Below are 16,451 nucleotides of genomic sequence, written 5' to 3' on the forward strand. Positions count from 1 at the left end.
TGTTTGGCCTTGCTATGTCTACAATAGCTTGACACATCCCGAGGCTTCAATGGGACAACTTTTTTTCGGGGGTACCACGTATCGCACATGCGCAGTCCATCCTCGGCAAAGTGTCAACGTGGTCGGGGTCTCCACGTACCCACGTCTTGACCCGCGCACGTACGTAGCACGCCACTTCCGTGTTTACTAAATATAACACCAATTTAACAACTTAAAGATGGTAAAGTGTGTATTTAGGTAGCTTAAGGTGGGACAGGGTGAATTTGGGGGGCGTTTTGGAAGTTTTTGGGGACGGGAATGAAGAGGGAGGAATGTCTCTACGTGGCAGTGGGAGGGACAAACGCGGGTGTCTCGGGGGGTTCTAATTAGCCACCGAGTGCCAACATGTTTGCCTTTTAGTGTGTGTTCTTCAAGAAGAAAACCAGTGATGCGTTTGGGGTTTTATAGTAATTTATGTAACAATAAAAACAATTTGAAGTTGTGATTTGGGAGGCGCGGCTCCAACACCCCTCAAACTCCACCTCAGACCACCGAGCCCGGCTACGTTTGTGGAATTTCATCGGCCCTCCCAAACTAACAAAATGGCCCCTTCCGCGCTGTCGCTTCTGGTGTTCCTCTCCGGTTTCGTTTTTGCCCATTGCCAGTACGAAAAATACAGTTTTCGGAGCTTTCCCCGGAGTGAACTCATGCCGCTGGAGTCGGCCTACAAGTACGGATTGGACCAGTACTCGGAGGAGAAATGGGCGGACACCGTGGAGTACTTGGAGGTCTCCCTGCGACTCTATCGACTGTTGCGGGACAGCGAAGCCTTCTGCAACCTCAACTGCAGTTTGGTACGTCGAGAAGATGAGAGCAAGTTCGTAGAGTTCCCCGAGCTGCGAGCCTTTGGAAACGTTCTCCAGAGGGCCCAGTGCTTAAAACGATGCAAGCAGGGATTGCCCGCCTTCAGGCAGGCCATGCCTAGCCGAGAGACCTTGGACGAGTTCGAGAGGAGGGAAGCGTACCGGTTCTTGCAGTATGCTTACTTCAAGGTGAGAGTAGAGCAAATTGTATGTAGTGTGTAAATTACATTAATGGAGAAATTATATAGCGATACCTTGGCTTACGAACTCAATTGGTTCCCAGACAGAGTGTGTAAGGCGAAAAGTGTGTATCCCCAAAAATAATTTCCTATAGGAAACCATTAAAATGAGAATAATCCGCTCCCAGGTCCCAATAAAACATAATTTTATACTTTAAATTTTTTTAAGACTTAAAATTACACAAAAGATACATTATTTTATGTATAATAAATGTGCTATGGTATTATAATTAAAGAAATAAACCGTATTGTATAATAAAGTTGTTTTATTTACCTTTGTGATGGTCGTTGATGGCTTGATGGAGTGGCCGGTTTCCTCAACATTAAACACTTGATGAGGATCGTAGCCTTCTTCTTTCACCATCTTGAGGAATGATCCCATATAGGTGCTTTCTCTGCGATAATTTTATCTAGTTCCTCATCAATTGTGTTCTGTTTAGCTGGGTTGATAGCTTTTTGCATCAAGTGTACAGATGGCTTGTGCGGGTAATTTGGGGAGCCTGATTGATGGGATATTTTAACCTTACAGTCTACACTCTGCTTTTGAACTATCAAAGTTGAAACGAGTCCAAATTTTTAATACTACATAAACATTCAATGTGGGTGAGCAGCGGCAGCCACACGCGCCAGCCTGGATTCCCTCTCCAATATGGCTGCATCAAACTTAAATATGCAACTTGTTATTGTTTATTTATGTTATTATTATTTTTTTAATCAGACCGACAGGGTCGCCAAAGCCGTGTCAGCCGCTCATACTTTCCTGCTCAAGCATCCCGACGACGAGATGATGCAGAAAAACATGGCCTATTACATGAGCCTGCCGGGAGCTGAGGAGCATCTCAAAGACCTGGAAACCAAATCCTATGAGGTATCATCACTTCAATGCTCAAACTTCAACATCAAACTCCCTAACAAACTTTTTTTTTTCAAAACAAATTTTAGACGCTGTTTGTTCGAGCCGTGCGGGCGTACAATGGCGATAACTTCCGCACGTCGGTGTCCGACATGGAGCTCGCCTTGCGAGACTTCTTGAAGGTCTATGACGAATGCCTGGCTGCCTCAGAAGGCCCAAGGGATGTTAAGGAATTCAAAGACTTCTACCTTAACATAGCCGGTTAGTGCATTGTCCAAGTGATCCTGTGACTGTAAAGTGACCTTGAGAGTTTTGAAAGGCGCTTAGAAATGAAATGTCTTCTTCTTCTTCTTCTTCTTCTTCTTCTTCTTCTTCTTCTCCGCCTTCTTTTTCTTCTTTTTCTTCTTTTTCTTCTTCTTCTTCTTCTTCTCCTCCTTCTCCGCCTACTTTTTCTTCTTCTTCTCCTCCTTCTCCGCCTTCTTTTTCTTCTTCTTGTTCTCGTTCTTCTTCTTCTTCTTGTTCTCGTTCTCGTTCTTCTTCTTCTTCTTGTTCTTGTTCTTGTTCTTGCTCTCGTTCTCCTTCTTCTTCTTCTTCTCCGCCTTCTTTTTCTTCTTTTTTTCTTCTTCTTCTTCTTTTTTCTTCTTCTTCTACTTCTTCTTCTTCTCCTTCTTCTTCTTCATCATGTTCTTCATCATGTTCTTCTTCTTCAGCATTTGGGGGCATTTTGAATGCCCTGCGGAGACCCGTTTCTCCATATCCAAGGTTTCTCCACACAAGGTATCCCAACACTTGAGCTAATGTCTTTCGATTTGTTATCTCCAGATCACTATACGGAGGTTCTGGAGCGAAAGGTGCAATGTGAGAGCGACCTGACCCCTGTGGTGGGCGGCTACGTGGTGGAGAAGTTTGTGGCCACCATGTACCACTACTTGCAGTTTGCTTATTATAAGCGTAAGTTGACCGCGTGCCATACGATGGTCAATCAATCAATCAATCAATCAATCAATCAATCAATCAATCAATCAATCAATCAATCAATCAATCACATTAGCCCTGAACGGTCCCGTTTTTGCACCCTTAGTAAAGGATTTGAAGAACGCCGTGCCCTGCGCCACCAGCTATCTGCTCTTCGACCCCAATGATGAGGTGATGAAGAACAACGTGGTGTACTATAAGTTCCACAAGGACAAGTGGGAGCTCACCGACGACGACTTCCAACCCAGAGCGGTCCGTCTCGCGCTCGTGACTTGCACTAGCCAAAAAGAAAAAAGAAACCTTTATTTATAACATGAGGTGTGTTGTGCAGGAGGCCGTGCGCTACTACAATCAGACTACCATGCAGGTGGAAATGTTGGAATTCTCCAGAAAGCATCTGGCCAGTGATGATGAGGTAACTTTTATTTATTTATTTATTTATTTATTTATTTATTTATTTATTTATTTATTCATTCATTTATTCATTTATTCGTTTATGCATGTATTTATTTATTTATTCGTTTATGCATTTATTTATTTATTCGTTTATTTGTCATTTATTTATTCATTGATCTATTTCTATCTGATCTATTTATAAATTATCCATTTATTTATCTATGTATCTGTCTATCTATTTATCTGTTTATTTATTTACAAATGATCCATTTATTTATTTATTTTTATACGTTTATCTATACGTTTATTTATTTATCTATTCGTCTATTTATCTAGTTATGTATTTAAATACGCTGAACTTACAATACCATAAGCGTCCACTGGGTGGTAGCAAACCCCCATCTAACATCCAACCAGCCGCTCTGTGACGTGTCGAATAAAATCAGTCATTCAGTTCGATCGAATGATTTATTTCTATTGTAAATTGTGTGTGTGTGGGGGGGGGAGTATTCGTATACCAAAATATTTTCAAAAATGTACAAACTATACGTTAAGGCACTCTTTATGATGATTTATGATTATTAATAATGCCTGAATAAATTATGAGGACTGCCGATATATGTTTTGAATTGTATCTAACGAGATGTATTTTTGTGTGTTATCCACAGGGTGAAGTGGTGGAATTTATAGATGAGTTTCTAGATTAGCAATATCAAACCTGAAACAAAAACAAAAACACAGGCATACACACACACACACAACAACACAATCTAGCATCTATTTATTGTACTTTATTACAAAAAAAAAATTCCATGGGGGGGGGAGTGTGAATTTTTTTTTTTACTCTGTGATTTGAATCAATGTGTATGCTGTGAATTGTTTAACAATAAAAGAAGTTGCCACTTCAGGCCAGACATCTTCCATGACCCCCAAAAGTGACGGCTGGGCTTAACGACGGGGAGTTGGTCGTCATAATCGTCAAGAAGGAAAGATTATTAAGATGTGAGTGAAGGGTGAAGTCAGATCACACACACACACACACACACACGTGTTGAATCGTGTTTGAACATTGAGTCTCTGTGCAGTTTATCGCATGCACATGCTAAAATGTCCATAGCGAAAAATTCCCCTCGCAGGTGTGCGAGTTTGTGTTATCTTTGCTGTTTTTTTTTTAAGAAACAGCAAAGGAAGCAGACATGAAACAGTCAACATTATTCATCATAGATCTGTTTGATTAAAGCCAAAATGTACTTTTTATCGCCACTTTTAGTCCCGCTTTAATATATATTTCATGAGTTGAACAGAGTTGAATTTCTCAGACGAGGAGGGTCACCGTGGCCGTTTGTTAGCTGGTAAGCAGATTGACACTTAAAGCACAACCGACAGCATTTTTTTGTTTCCTAACTGACATCAGAAAAACGTTTTATAGCATCTAAAATAAAAATTTAAAAAAATCCAATAAATTGGAATCGTCACTAACTTGAAAGCAAGACTTCCTGAATATTCAGCGCAAGCCTTAAAAGGCAAAATATAGTGATATGCGGTGGAATCTTTGTAAAATACGCTCAGTAGAAGTCATTTGAAGTGATTTTACAAATTATGGACACAACTTGTCGGTTGTCCTTTAAAACAACTTGACATACATTGAAATTCCCGTCCTGAGCAAAAAAAAAAAAAAAATCTGCCAACATTAATGACAAAAAATCAGGCTGCGGTTTTGATAAATTATTGCTAATCTGCAAGTAGTATCTTTTTAGCCTCAACGGGAGTGTATTATGTCATTACAAGTCAGACTCACACATTTAAACGTTTATTTTGGCCAACAGAACACAAACATGCCATCTTAACAACACACATGAGTTGAATTGTAATTAAAATGCGGTCCATTAGTTCACCCCCACCCACCTCAATTACAGTAATTTCTACAAATAAACAATACATATTTTAAGCTCTCTGATAAAAGTTTACAGTGTTGTATCTCTGAGCATAATTACACACACATAGGGGCGAGTAATATTCACTTCAACAAGTATATATTATCAGCTGTTACATTCATCATCACGGTGGCAAATTGGCGTATTTAATTACCGACTAAGTGTCAGTCGTCTTTTTTTTTTTTTGTCTCGGAATGCTAATCGCTAATTATATCACTGCTGAACACTCCCAATCGAAAGCAGCAAATAAACACACACACATACACTACAAGTTGTAAAGCGAAAAAAAAACAAAATGGCGGGGAGGGAGCTCTGGGTGGGGTAAATACACAAATGTAGCCAACACAATAACAACAGCAAGGAAACAATCAAATGAAGCAAAATACCACAATGTGCAATCTCGGTTTGCTAAATTATTTTGAGGCGGGCCCCTATTGTTTTTACAGGTCAGTTTTTGTCACAAATGTAAAAAAAAAAACATCCCACAATTCCCTTATTTTTAATAAAAAGACATGCAGAACCCGATGAATAATTCTATTCTAAAATCGATATTATTGGAAATTCTCAAATATTTGCAAGGATTAGTCCAAAGGCTACAAATGGACTACAAACAGCTTCTTATCAAACGTAACATCTGAAATAATAGATAAACTTCCCGAAATGCAAACCGGTCATTCCAGCTTGACGGCTGACATTTTTAAAAAAAGCATCGATGACCCCCTAAAAATTCCTTACAACATTCAGTCGAACGTCAGAACTCGGAACAGTTTTCCAATTGGATGATTTAAACTCAAACTTCAGACAAATATGCGATTCATTGGTAGGATTTGTTTAAACATTGAAAGCTATCTTTATTTAATGAAAAGGTTTCTTCAGCCGTCATCTGTACTTCTTTGAAGGTGTCGGACGTTTCGCTTCTTATCCAAGAGGCTTCGTCAGCGAACTAAAATCTTTTGCTGGTAGTTTCAGCCCTATATATATATATCCCTACTGTCCAGACGTGGTGGTGCCGGACTCTGCTATGATTGGTCCCTGCTCTCAGGTTGGGGGGAGCAGAGGACTACTCTGAGTATGGGGTCTACGACTGGCCTGATTGCCCCATTTGCTCTGGTATCACCTCATCAGCATAACTAAGCCTATGTTGCCTTAGAAGTCTGTTTGGGAATGGCGCACTATGTCATGCTTTTCTATTCCCGAATAAATTCGGAAATGGCAGTGAATGAGTAATACCGTCAGTGTGAAAATTAACCTCAAATCTGAAAAATCAAAATGGAAACGACTTGTATTCGACTTCCGAGAGTCCACTGTCTGTTACTTTTCTGTTGCGGTTCACCTTGTATCTTGCACCCCCTGCAAATTTTTCCCAAATTCAGTCACACATTCCACCCCAAAAAGTCTCTCAAACCTCCTCCCTAAACTTTCTGTTGCATCTCCATATGCTGGCTGCTTTGTCCCTTCCCGTTCATGTTGTACGCAGAATTCTTCTGCTGTCTCCACCGGTAGCACCACACCGTCAATATGACCGCCGCCACCACCACACATACTGCCGCAATAATGGCCGCCACAGTGGGGCCTTGGCGTGAGGGTCTGGGCGGCGGGCAGTTCTCCCCAATGCATACCGTCTCGCCCATCTCGCCCTCCACCTCACCCCTCTCACTTGTCTCACCAGGTAAATTGTGCAAGGTGTGCTCTCCGGTTGACTCGTCAAGGGTGTCGCTATCCTGTGCCGGATCCAGGAAGGGGTTTTGGGTAAGGTCCAAGAGCCAGGAATTGGTGGGGACCACCTGCTGGATGTCATACTCCATGATATCCGAGGAAGAGGAAGAGGCAGGGTTGTCTGGGGCGGTGGTTTCCCATTGTTCAGTTTCAGAAGCTTCTTGGATGCCAGCATCTGGGTCCGGTTCTTGTACTTCATTAGGGTGGGCGGCAACCGGGTGTCCGTCCAACCAGCTTTCGTCTGTGGTAGTCGCTCCTCCCGCGTCATCCTGGGTGACGTTAGGACTGGTTTTGCTCGTTTCCGGAAAGTCGATGTACTGATGATCATCATCGTCATTGTCTTCACGGCTATCGTGTTCGGCGTGACTGTTGTCGCCATCCTGCCTTCCGTTGTCTGTATAGTGGTTACGGTCTTCGCTGTTATCGTTCTCGTGGTTATTGTCTTCATTGTGGTGGTAGTGACCGTTGTGATGGTCATGGTCTTGTTCGTCGTGGTCGTCATGATCGTGAGGTTTGTGGTCATAGTGTTCATCGTGATCATGGTCGTGGTTATTATGATTGTGCTCATAATTTTCTTCATGAACATGGTCTTCATGATCGTCATGGTCCCTATGCTCCTCTGAAACGTTCTCCTGAAAACTGCTTCTATCCTCATGGACACCATGTTCTTCAGAACTGTCATTTCGACTGCTGTAGCGCACCTCCTCATGCTCGCCCATGTCATAGTGATCCTCACGGTGGTTTTCGTAATGGTCGTGACTGTCCAATTCTTCCTCCAGAACTGGAATTTGCTCCACTTGACCGATATCTAGGTGTTGGAGACTCTCCTTCTCACGGTTGTTTAAGTTCTGCTCAGACTGACCACCAGAGGACCGCTGGGTGGTGGTCAGGGTCACGGGGTTTACAGAGACTGGGTGTTGTTCCTGGGCTTGCTGCTGGAAGGCCTCTGAGGGAAACCAGAAGAGGTGTTTCTGGGTCAAGAGCGAAACCGGCGGTTCCGTGGATGCCGTCGTCACCATTCGCTCCTCCTGCCCAGCGGAGTCCTCCCATTTCCGTTGCATTTCACTTCCCGTCATTTCTCCAATGTCCACACCATCTACTTGCAGCTTCTCCTGATCGCCCATGTTTGGATTCTCTTCCTCTCTTTGAAAGCTTATCTCTTGGAGCTTCTGGTCCCTGGGTTCTTCTGCGTGGGTCATTGTCGGATGAGCGTCTAATTGCCCATCATCCTCATTCTGGTGGTCCACATCGGCATACGCGAATTGATCCTCGTAGTCCACATGAGTCTCTGTAAAGTCTGCAAGGACACAAAAAACAGTCAGTTCCTTGTTATTACAAAAGTCACAAGAATCAGCACAAAAGTTGAAGTAACAAAAGACTAAATTAATATAGAAACAGATGAAGGAATTCTTAAATTGGTGTACCAACAAACTAAACATCAACCAACTCTTAAGCCTATATGTGGATCTGGGATCCCTTGGTTCTTATGACACCCAATTTGTACCCCACACCAGTGTGAGGTAAGCGTGCATATCCTCCCAGCCTTTGGACGGCTTCTTCTGCTACTTCTTCCACCTCGGTCGCGAATTGGGCCACGCAACGGCATGTCGCACCCTGGTGCCAAAGCAGCCATTTTAATCCTGACTCACAAGAGACGCATTGTACGTGGCGAAAGCAAGAACCAAGCCCAGGGTCACTGGACCACAGGTGCTGACAAGTCTAGGCTATTAAAAAAGAACTAGTATACAATGGTACTATTTTTATGGATTTATTTTTGTACCTTTGATGCAAATCTGCACCAGTCCATACCACTCGCCGCAGCTGTCGCACAGCAAGCTAAAGGCACTGTGGCCGTTGGGCATGACGTAGCCTGGAATGCATGTATATAGGAGCTCATCGCCCAGTTCAAAGCCACTGTGGTCCTGAAGGCGGGTGTTGGGGAAAGAAGGGGGGTCCCCGCATGGCACGCCTGTTTCCAACAAAAAGGAAATACCATCATCTGTTTATTTAATTTTATTTTTAGTCATCCAGTTTCCCTTTGATTGACGGATTGATTCACTGACCTTTGTCTTTGATACAGAATGCATTCAAACTGTTGGAATCGCCCGTCGCGTTTTCTGTCCTCACGTCCACGGCTTTTATCGAGCCGCCGACGTAGTTACACACGGTGGTCCTGCAATGAAATAACATCTGATTTGTTCAAACATGTGACATAAGGCAAAGGATAAGAAAACTGAATCGTCTAGCCAAACAACTAAACAACCAAACTAACAGATTAGTAAATCAACCAAGGAATAAGTGGGAAAGTGAACACTAATGAATAGACACATATAGACACATGAATGAATGGATGAATAAATACTGTATATAAATACATAGACAGCTAAATAAATACTGTATATGAATAAATAAAAGACAGCCTAATAGCTAACTAATAAAAAATAAATAAACTATATCTATCTGTCTAGCTGCCTCGCTAGCTATCTAGCTAGCTGCCTCGCTAGCTGCCTCGCTAGCTACCGAGCTAGCTATATAAACAAACTCACTTATGAAATGGCTAGCTGGCTCGCTCCCACCTTAAAAAGGTAATTATAACTACCTAACAGAAGAGAAAACTAACTCAGCAACAAATAGATGAGCTTGTGGACTTATTAATGAACTTGTAAAGCAGCAACTAGCTAAAAAATAATGATAAAATAATAATACAGTAAAGTCTCGTTATATCGATATCGGATATATCGATAGTCCCGGTTATATCGATACTATTTCTATGCACGCACAGAGAAAATTACATGCAAACAGGGTCGGATATATCGATAGTCCCGGTTATATCGATATTTTTTCGGACTCCCTTGAATATCGATATAACGAGACTTTACTGTATATATAATATAATAATAAAAACGCAAGAGTGACTAAATTAGCAAACAAACATATGGTTCACTACCATTTGTGACCAAAGTCGCCAAACACATTTATGAGAATTTGACAAATACATCTCTATTCCGTGACTAATATAAAATGTATTCTAAAAAGAGGTTTCAACTCTAATACGAGTAGCATCCATCCAACATTCGCCCACTGTTTCATCTGGTAGAATTTCTTGTGCAAATATTACGTCAGCGTATCAAAGTGCAGCCTGTGCAATGTGGTTTAGCTTTATCACACCGCTAGTTGACGTTCCCATGCGCGGACATCTTATACATATATAAATAAGATGGTATAAAACATGAAACCAGTCTCCTGATAGGGAAACAGTTCCCCACCTCTCCTTTCCATGGCCTCACTAATTGTTGGGAATCCAAGAAATCATATGAGTCATACGCAACAAGAGTGTGTCAACATCAACGTGGGCTTATAAGGACAAAATTCAGGCAACCAGCATAGGACATAAGTGGGCATAAGAAATCCCCTTACTGTACTAGTTTGTGTGTAAAGTGTGAATTTTGTGTTGTTTTGTGTGTGTGTTGTGGTTGGTTGCCATGCCAACACCAAAATGTGCCAGTCCTAGATGGTGTTACGTATGTCAATGTAAACACACAACAGAAGGCAACTTCCTGGTTCTTGCAGGATTTTGTCATTAAGCAACCATTGAGTGGATGGACTGTACCATTTTCATTCTGTGGTGGGACGTACCATTCATATCAACATTTAACTCATTCGCTGCCAGATGTGCAAAAAAATGTGTCCGCTCCAGTGCCAGGGTTTTTGTCATTGTCACTCTAGTTCCAGGACCCACAGAATATTGAGTTTCAAGACTACATAAACATTCAGTACAGCGTAAGAAACCTTAGACTCTCTTCTTTCATCAGAAAAAAAAGAGTTAATTCCTAAATTATATGGGTCTGGAGTTACCGGTATATGAGTTTGAAATGAGGGCGACTGTCTAAAATACAATGCAATACATACATATTGGTTTATATAGCGCTTGAAAACAGCTACAGCTGTAACCAAAATGTTAACATGGACAAGAGGCTAATGTTGCCCCCTTCTGGAAGGGAAAAACATTGCCAGAGGTCTAGCCAGCGCTTTATCGGCACCCAAGCATTAAAAAACAAAACTCGACCAAATTTGTGAATGGCAGTGAATGAGTTAACAGCAACTGAAATTGTTTTAGGAGTTTCTTTTGGAACGTTAGCGCGTAAGCTAACCATGTTGCAAACGTGTCGTACTAAAAATAAAAAATAAATGAATACCATATTATTTGTGAATAAATGAAGTAATAACTATGCGCTCTTATGCACACGGCAGAGATAATTTTGGAAGACTTGTTATGACAAATATGATCTGGACGAATTGGGATATTTCCTGAGTGCGAAAAAGAACAACCGAATAGCACCTGTTAGAATCCCCAGAAACGGAATCAATTACGCCGCCATTGTGGTTAGTTTATGTTCTAAACGCAGCCCAAAATGGCATCTGACGGAGCACTTTTCCCGGCAAGGCTGGTTTAACACGTCCTCATCATGTTTCACACCTTCTGGTGTCATCCGTCTGTCTGGTTTGAGGCCTTTAGCGCCCTTTTAGCCCCGCCCCTTTATGCATTATGAGTTGGCCGCATCATCGCAGAACAAAACATTTGTTACCATGTGGATTTAACGTGACGTTCGTCTACTTTGGAATGCTAACATGCTATTTGTATTTATATCAAGATCAACAATTAGCATGCTGGTTTTTTTGGGCATTTTTTTTAAATTGCGAAAGTTAGTGAACGAGCTTTTTTTTTTGCGTAACCCTAACAAACAATTGAATTATTGAATCAACAAGGTAACATGAAATGAACAAAGTGTTATACCACTGATTCGTCACTAACCAACAAACTAACACATGAACAAGGATACTAAAACAAACTAATAAATAAATGGAACAAACAAGAAAAAGCACGAGCTAGCTGGCTAGCTATTAGCTGTCTAGCTGGCTGGCTGTTGGCTATCTGACTATCTATTGCTGCTGTGGACTGCAAGTGTCCCCATTGTGGGTCGAATACAGGTTTTCTGATTTATTAGCAATCCATTAGCTAGCTAGCTAGCTTATTTGAGTTACTTCGGGGTTAAGTGAACGCCGGCGCATGTGGCTGCCGCTGCTCCCCTACAGTAAAACTGTATCCTGTGACTGTAAAGTGACCTTGAGAGTTTTGAAAGGCGCTTAGAAATGATTTTTTTATTATTATTGTTATGCTAATGCAGGGGTGTCAAAGTCATTTTTGCCGCGGGCCACATTGTAGTTATGGTTTCCTCTCGAGGGCCGTTATGAATTTGGGGAACCCATTAGAATGTTTAAATCCCTTCAAATATTACATATAGGGCACACAGCAAATTAATGAATAACTCGTTTTCAAATCTCAAGTCAAGAATAATGACTTTTATTGTGGTTGACATCCAAAAATATGAAATTTTGGCTCAGATTTTAGCAATCATCATTGAATTTAACAAGTTTGATTTGCTTTCGCGGGCCGAAAAAAATGATGTGGCGGGCCAGATTTGGCCCGCGGGCCTTGACTTTGACACCTGTGTGCTAATGAATAGATTCAGTAAACCGAACATCGAACTAAAAGTCATTAAACAAAACTAATTGATAGAAGTAACTCATCAATTTGCACATATAACGCGAGCTAACTAGCGAACTAGCATGATTAGCGAACTAGCATAATTAGCAAACCGCAACAACCGAAGTGACCAAATAACTATCAAACGGACAGCTTTTCAATCTAATTCTAACAACAGAGTGGAAGAACAAAATGTCAAACTAACAAAACAACTAAACCACTCAAATAACTAGCAAATGCTAGAAGCCATTAGCTAACTGCTAACCACGCCTCGAACCGCTTGAATGACCCGTCATCCACGTTGGTGATGTCTTCTCCCATTATTGTGCGTTTTGTAGATGACTCTCCGACTCGGAATTCCCGACTTGTCATCCTCTTCTTCCTGAGGAGTCTTTTTCTCCTGTCACAATCGCATTGGGAAGCAAAAACGTACAGAGAGGAGCTCATTTCTTACCCAAGGGAGCCTCCGGATAGCCAAGCGCGAGTACACGAGGAGAAGAAGCACTCCATGACGGCGTGCCTTAGCTCCGAGGCCGACGCCAGGCGGGCCTGCCGCGAGGCGCAAGCACCCTCGGCGTCACGCAATGTCGAAGTGGAAGACAAGTTCCCGAGCTCCACTACAAACACTCGACCTACGACACAAAATGGTGACTTAAAGGACAACCGACGCCTCTGGACAAGTTGTGTCCATAATTGGTAAAATCACTTGAAATGACTTCTACTGAGCGCATTTTACAAATATTCCACGGCATATAGCTATATTTTACGTTTTAAGACTCGTGTTGAATATTCAGGAAGTCTTGTTTTCGAGTTGGTGACGATTCCTGACGTGACGTCACTGAAGGAACACCCCTGACCGAGAAAGCGACACACAATGCATTTTGGGTACTTTGTTTGGTCTGAAAACTTCGTGTTGATCTGTGTTGATGTCAAAATTAGAAGGAAAACGCATAACGCGATGGTGAATCGCTGTGTGTTGCCCCAAGACTACTATTTGACGGAGCTTGGGCGCCATCTTGTGCATTTTCTGGGATGCTACATTGGAGTCCAGACGCCCAAAAATGACACGGAAGGACTTCTTTAATCGATGTCAAACATTTATGCTTTCCTCTTCAGAACTATTTGAATCCTATTCATAACTGGATGAGGAACAAAAAAGCATCTTCTCTGAATCTGAAGTTCAATTTAATGAAATATATTAAATGGTTCCATTTTCATGGTACAATTAAAGCCTTTGATTGCTCAAAATGTTATTTTTCATTTCCAAATATAACTTTATTACATGTCAATTTTCTTCAAAGTAATTCGTTTATTTGATATATATTTTAAAAAATATAACAAGACGTTTTATTTATTAAGCAAAACCCAAAGGTTTTGGTTTAAAAAAAAATCACACAATCTACTTTTTGTTGATTTTTTAATGTAATAATAATAATAATAATAATAATACAAAACCCACCTCTCGTTTCTATTTATAATTATATTTTATTTATTGCATTCTATTTGTGATTGTATTTTATTTATTATAGTACTTATGCTTGTTTGTGACTGTAAAGTGTCCTTGCGAGCTTTTTTAAGGCGCTTAAAATGTAATTTATTATTTATGATTTATTATGATTTTAATATTATTTTAATGTTTTACTATTATTATTATTATTATTATTACATTTTAAGCACCTTTCAAAGCTCTCAAGGACACTAATTTCTTTTGGGAGTTTAACATTATTATGATTATTATTATTATTATTATTATTATTATTATTATTATTGGGAGGTGAACATTTCTGAAATTATGTCAAAATGTCTCGTACCTCACTTACACATCATTTGTGTGCATGTGAACACAGAAAACATTTTATATGAGAGTCAAATATCACAAAGCAGTAAAAATATTTTTTTTTCAATTTTCATTTTTCATTTTCATGTCATATTTCGATTCAAAAAAAGGACATTGAATATAAAAGACATAGCAATAAATCTAAGCAACAAGTTGCCTCTAACCGGCAATTTCAAACGGGATTAAACTGACTTTAAGGAAACAATCTTTTCCTTTCTTACCATCAGCATTGACGACAGAAGCCACCAAAAGCCAAAGGAAGCATCCAAGGAAAGCCAGCATCCTTCTCGTCACTCAAAACGTTTTCTGATCTTCTGAAAAAGGCAAACGGATCTTCTTGTAAATCACAACTTCCTCCAGAGGCTGCAGAGGTAAAACTGAGCGAGGAGGAGGTATGATGATGATGAGGAGGACCATGATGACGATGACGATGAGGAGGTGGAGGCCAAGGGTCCAGTTGGTCAGCGGATGGAGAGAGGCTGTGAAAAGTCACACTTTGCCGTGAGTGCGACATGAATTCAAGTGTTCCCCGCATGATGATTGCACATTTTACAAGTTAGTCATTTTTATATTTGGCTTTGCTTCATAGAAAATGACATACATGTTGGAATATATAGATAGAAACACCGTATTTTCCGGTGTACTCCAATGAATAGTGTATTTTCAAACTTTTTCCATACAACATTTTCCATAAGGCGCACCTGCACCTTCAATAAATGAAAAAAGTTTTCAAAATATAATGTATATAAACACGTATATAAAACTTTACCTAATATAAGGCACACTACATCATGAGGCACTACAATAGAAATGTACAAACAGTATATATACATATATATACTCTATGTACATGCATGATATATATATATATATATATATATATATATATATATATATATATATATATATATATATATATATATATATATATATATATATATATATATATATATATATATAGTTTTTGGGTAACATACATACATACACATACATACTACATGTAAATATTGTATATACAGTATATATAAGCAATATATACAGCGTATATATATATATACATTTCATTTCAAAACTCAAGGAGACACTTTGCAGTCACAGGATATTGTTTGGGTGAATAGCGGTAGCCAAACGCACCATATATACTCTGTATTCTGTATTTTATATATATATATATATATATATATATATATATATATATATATATATATATATATATATATATATATATATATATAGTGCGGGTTGAGTGAATGCTGGCACGTGTGGCTGCCGCTGCTCACCCGCAGAAAAAATATCCTGTGACTGTAAAGTGTCCTTGAGAGTTTTGAAAGGTGCTTATAAATGAAATGTATTATTATTATTAATATTATTATTATTATTATTATTATTATTATTATTATTATTATTATTATTATTATTATTATAGTGTATATGCTGTATATGCAGTATGTATTTGTAAGTGTGTGTGTGTTACCCAAAAATGGCAGAAAAGGCCTCTTAGATCATCAGAACTTTGTTTGCAAGTAATCAGAGATGGTTTCAGTGGTATAACAGGTGTAGATTAAATCATATTCCATGTATTTTATATTGAATTTGCCTCCGCCTCAGAGGAAGTGCAAGTGACATGAAATGACTCACGTCCACGAGTCCATTTGAACATTTCAAAATCCTTTGAAAAAGTGGGAAAATTGGATGACAAGTCACTGATTCACTCCCGCTGCGTTTTGCTTGAGATAGATGACAATTGTGTTTTGACGGATTTGCGCGACAGGCACCCAAACATGGCACGGATGTGTCATTCTTTCGCCCCAATTTGTCAACGGCACTGTTGTGTTGTGGTGGCACTCACAATTCCCGACAACGAAGTCACAACAAGTCAAAGGATGGAAGGGATGATTTGGTTGCCATGGCAGCATCACTCCACAACAGTCAAGGATAAAGGGGACATCGATTGTGACATTTCGGTGAAAAGTGACGTCACAAAGAGCTTATTAAATGTTCAGGTGGGACGTTCGGTGTCAAAGTGTCGGGCATGCTTGTGATTAATGAGACAAGTGGGTATTTTGGGCATTTTTAAACTAGGCTCTCCACGTGTTCATTTTGAGTCGTAGTCA

The 16,451-nt window shown here is 40.1% G+C and overlaps 2 protein-coding genes across 2 annotated transcripts; one reads left to right on the forward strand and one right to left on the reverse strand.

The window, feature by feature from the left end:
* The first annotated feature begins 79 nt into the window (after positions 1–79).
* crtap (cartilage associated protein) lies at positions 80–4,074 on the forward strand. The gene is made up of 7 exons (XM_089023269.1): positions 80–1,031; positions 1,800–1,949; positions 2,024–2,195; positions 2,757–2,885; positions 3,016–3,161; positions 3,241–3,324; positions 3,974–4,074. The coding sequence occupies exons 1-7, from the start codon at positions 582–584 to the stop codon at positions 4,010–4,012; spliced, it is 1,170 nt and encodes a 389-aa protein (XP_088879395.1). The 5' UTR covers positions 80–581; the 3' UTR covers positions 4,013–4,074.
* A 135-nt stretch (positions 4,075–4,209) lies between these two features.
* On the reverse strand, positions 4,210–14,688 carry susd5 (sushi domain containing 5). Its single transcript, XM_089023266.1, has 5 exons — positions 14,559–14,688; positions 12,955–13,132; positions 9,019–9,128; positions 8,736–8,924; positions 4,210–8,252 (listed from the first exon to the last, which is right to left on the reverse strand). The coding sequence occupies exons 1-5, from the start codon at positions 14,617–14,619 to the stop codon at positions 6,652–6,654; spliced, it is 2,139 nt and encodes a 712-aa protein (XP_088879392.1). The 5' UTR covers positions 14,620–14,688; the 3' UTR covers positions 4,210–6,651.
* Positions 14,689–16,451: the final 1,763 nt, after the last annotated feature.

The sequence above is a fragment of the Hippocampus bargibanti genome, linkage group LG20, assembly GCF_051943395.1.
Source record: "Hippocampus bargibanti isolate YZ-2025 linkage group LG20, ASM5194339v1, whole genome shotgun sequence".
Lineage (NCBI taxonomy): Eukaryota > Metazoa > Chordata > Actinopteri > Syngnathiformes > Syngnathidae > Hippocampus > Hippocampus bargibanti.

Coding starts and splice junctions, on each gene's coding strand:
- susd5 (XM_089023266.1), bottom strand. CDS start 14,619: ATGCTGGCTTTCCTTGGATGCTTCCTTTGGCTTTTGGTGGCTTCTGTC. Junction 13,133..14,558: donor TTCTGTCGTCAATGCTGATG/GTAAGAAAGGAA, acceptor TTTGTGTCGTAG/GTCGAGTGTTTGTAGTGGAG. Junction 8,925..9,018: donor ATTCTGTATCAAAGACAAAG/GTCAGTGAATCA, acceptor TGTTGGAAACAG/GCGTGCCATGCGGGGACCCC.
- crtap (XM_089023269.1), top strand. CDS start 582: ATGGCCCCTTCCGCGCTGTCGCTTCTGGTGTTCCTCTCCGGTTTCGTT. Junction 3,162..3,240: donor ACGACTTCCAACCCAGAGCG/GTCCGTCTCGCG, acceptor TGTGTTGTGCAG/GAGGCCGTGCGCTACTACAA. Junction 3,325..3,973: donor ATCTGGCCAGTGATGATGAG/GTAACTTTTATT, acceptor TGTTATCCACAG/GGTGAAGTGGTGGAATTTAT.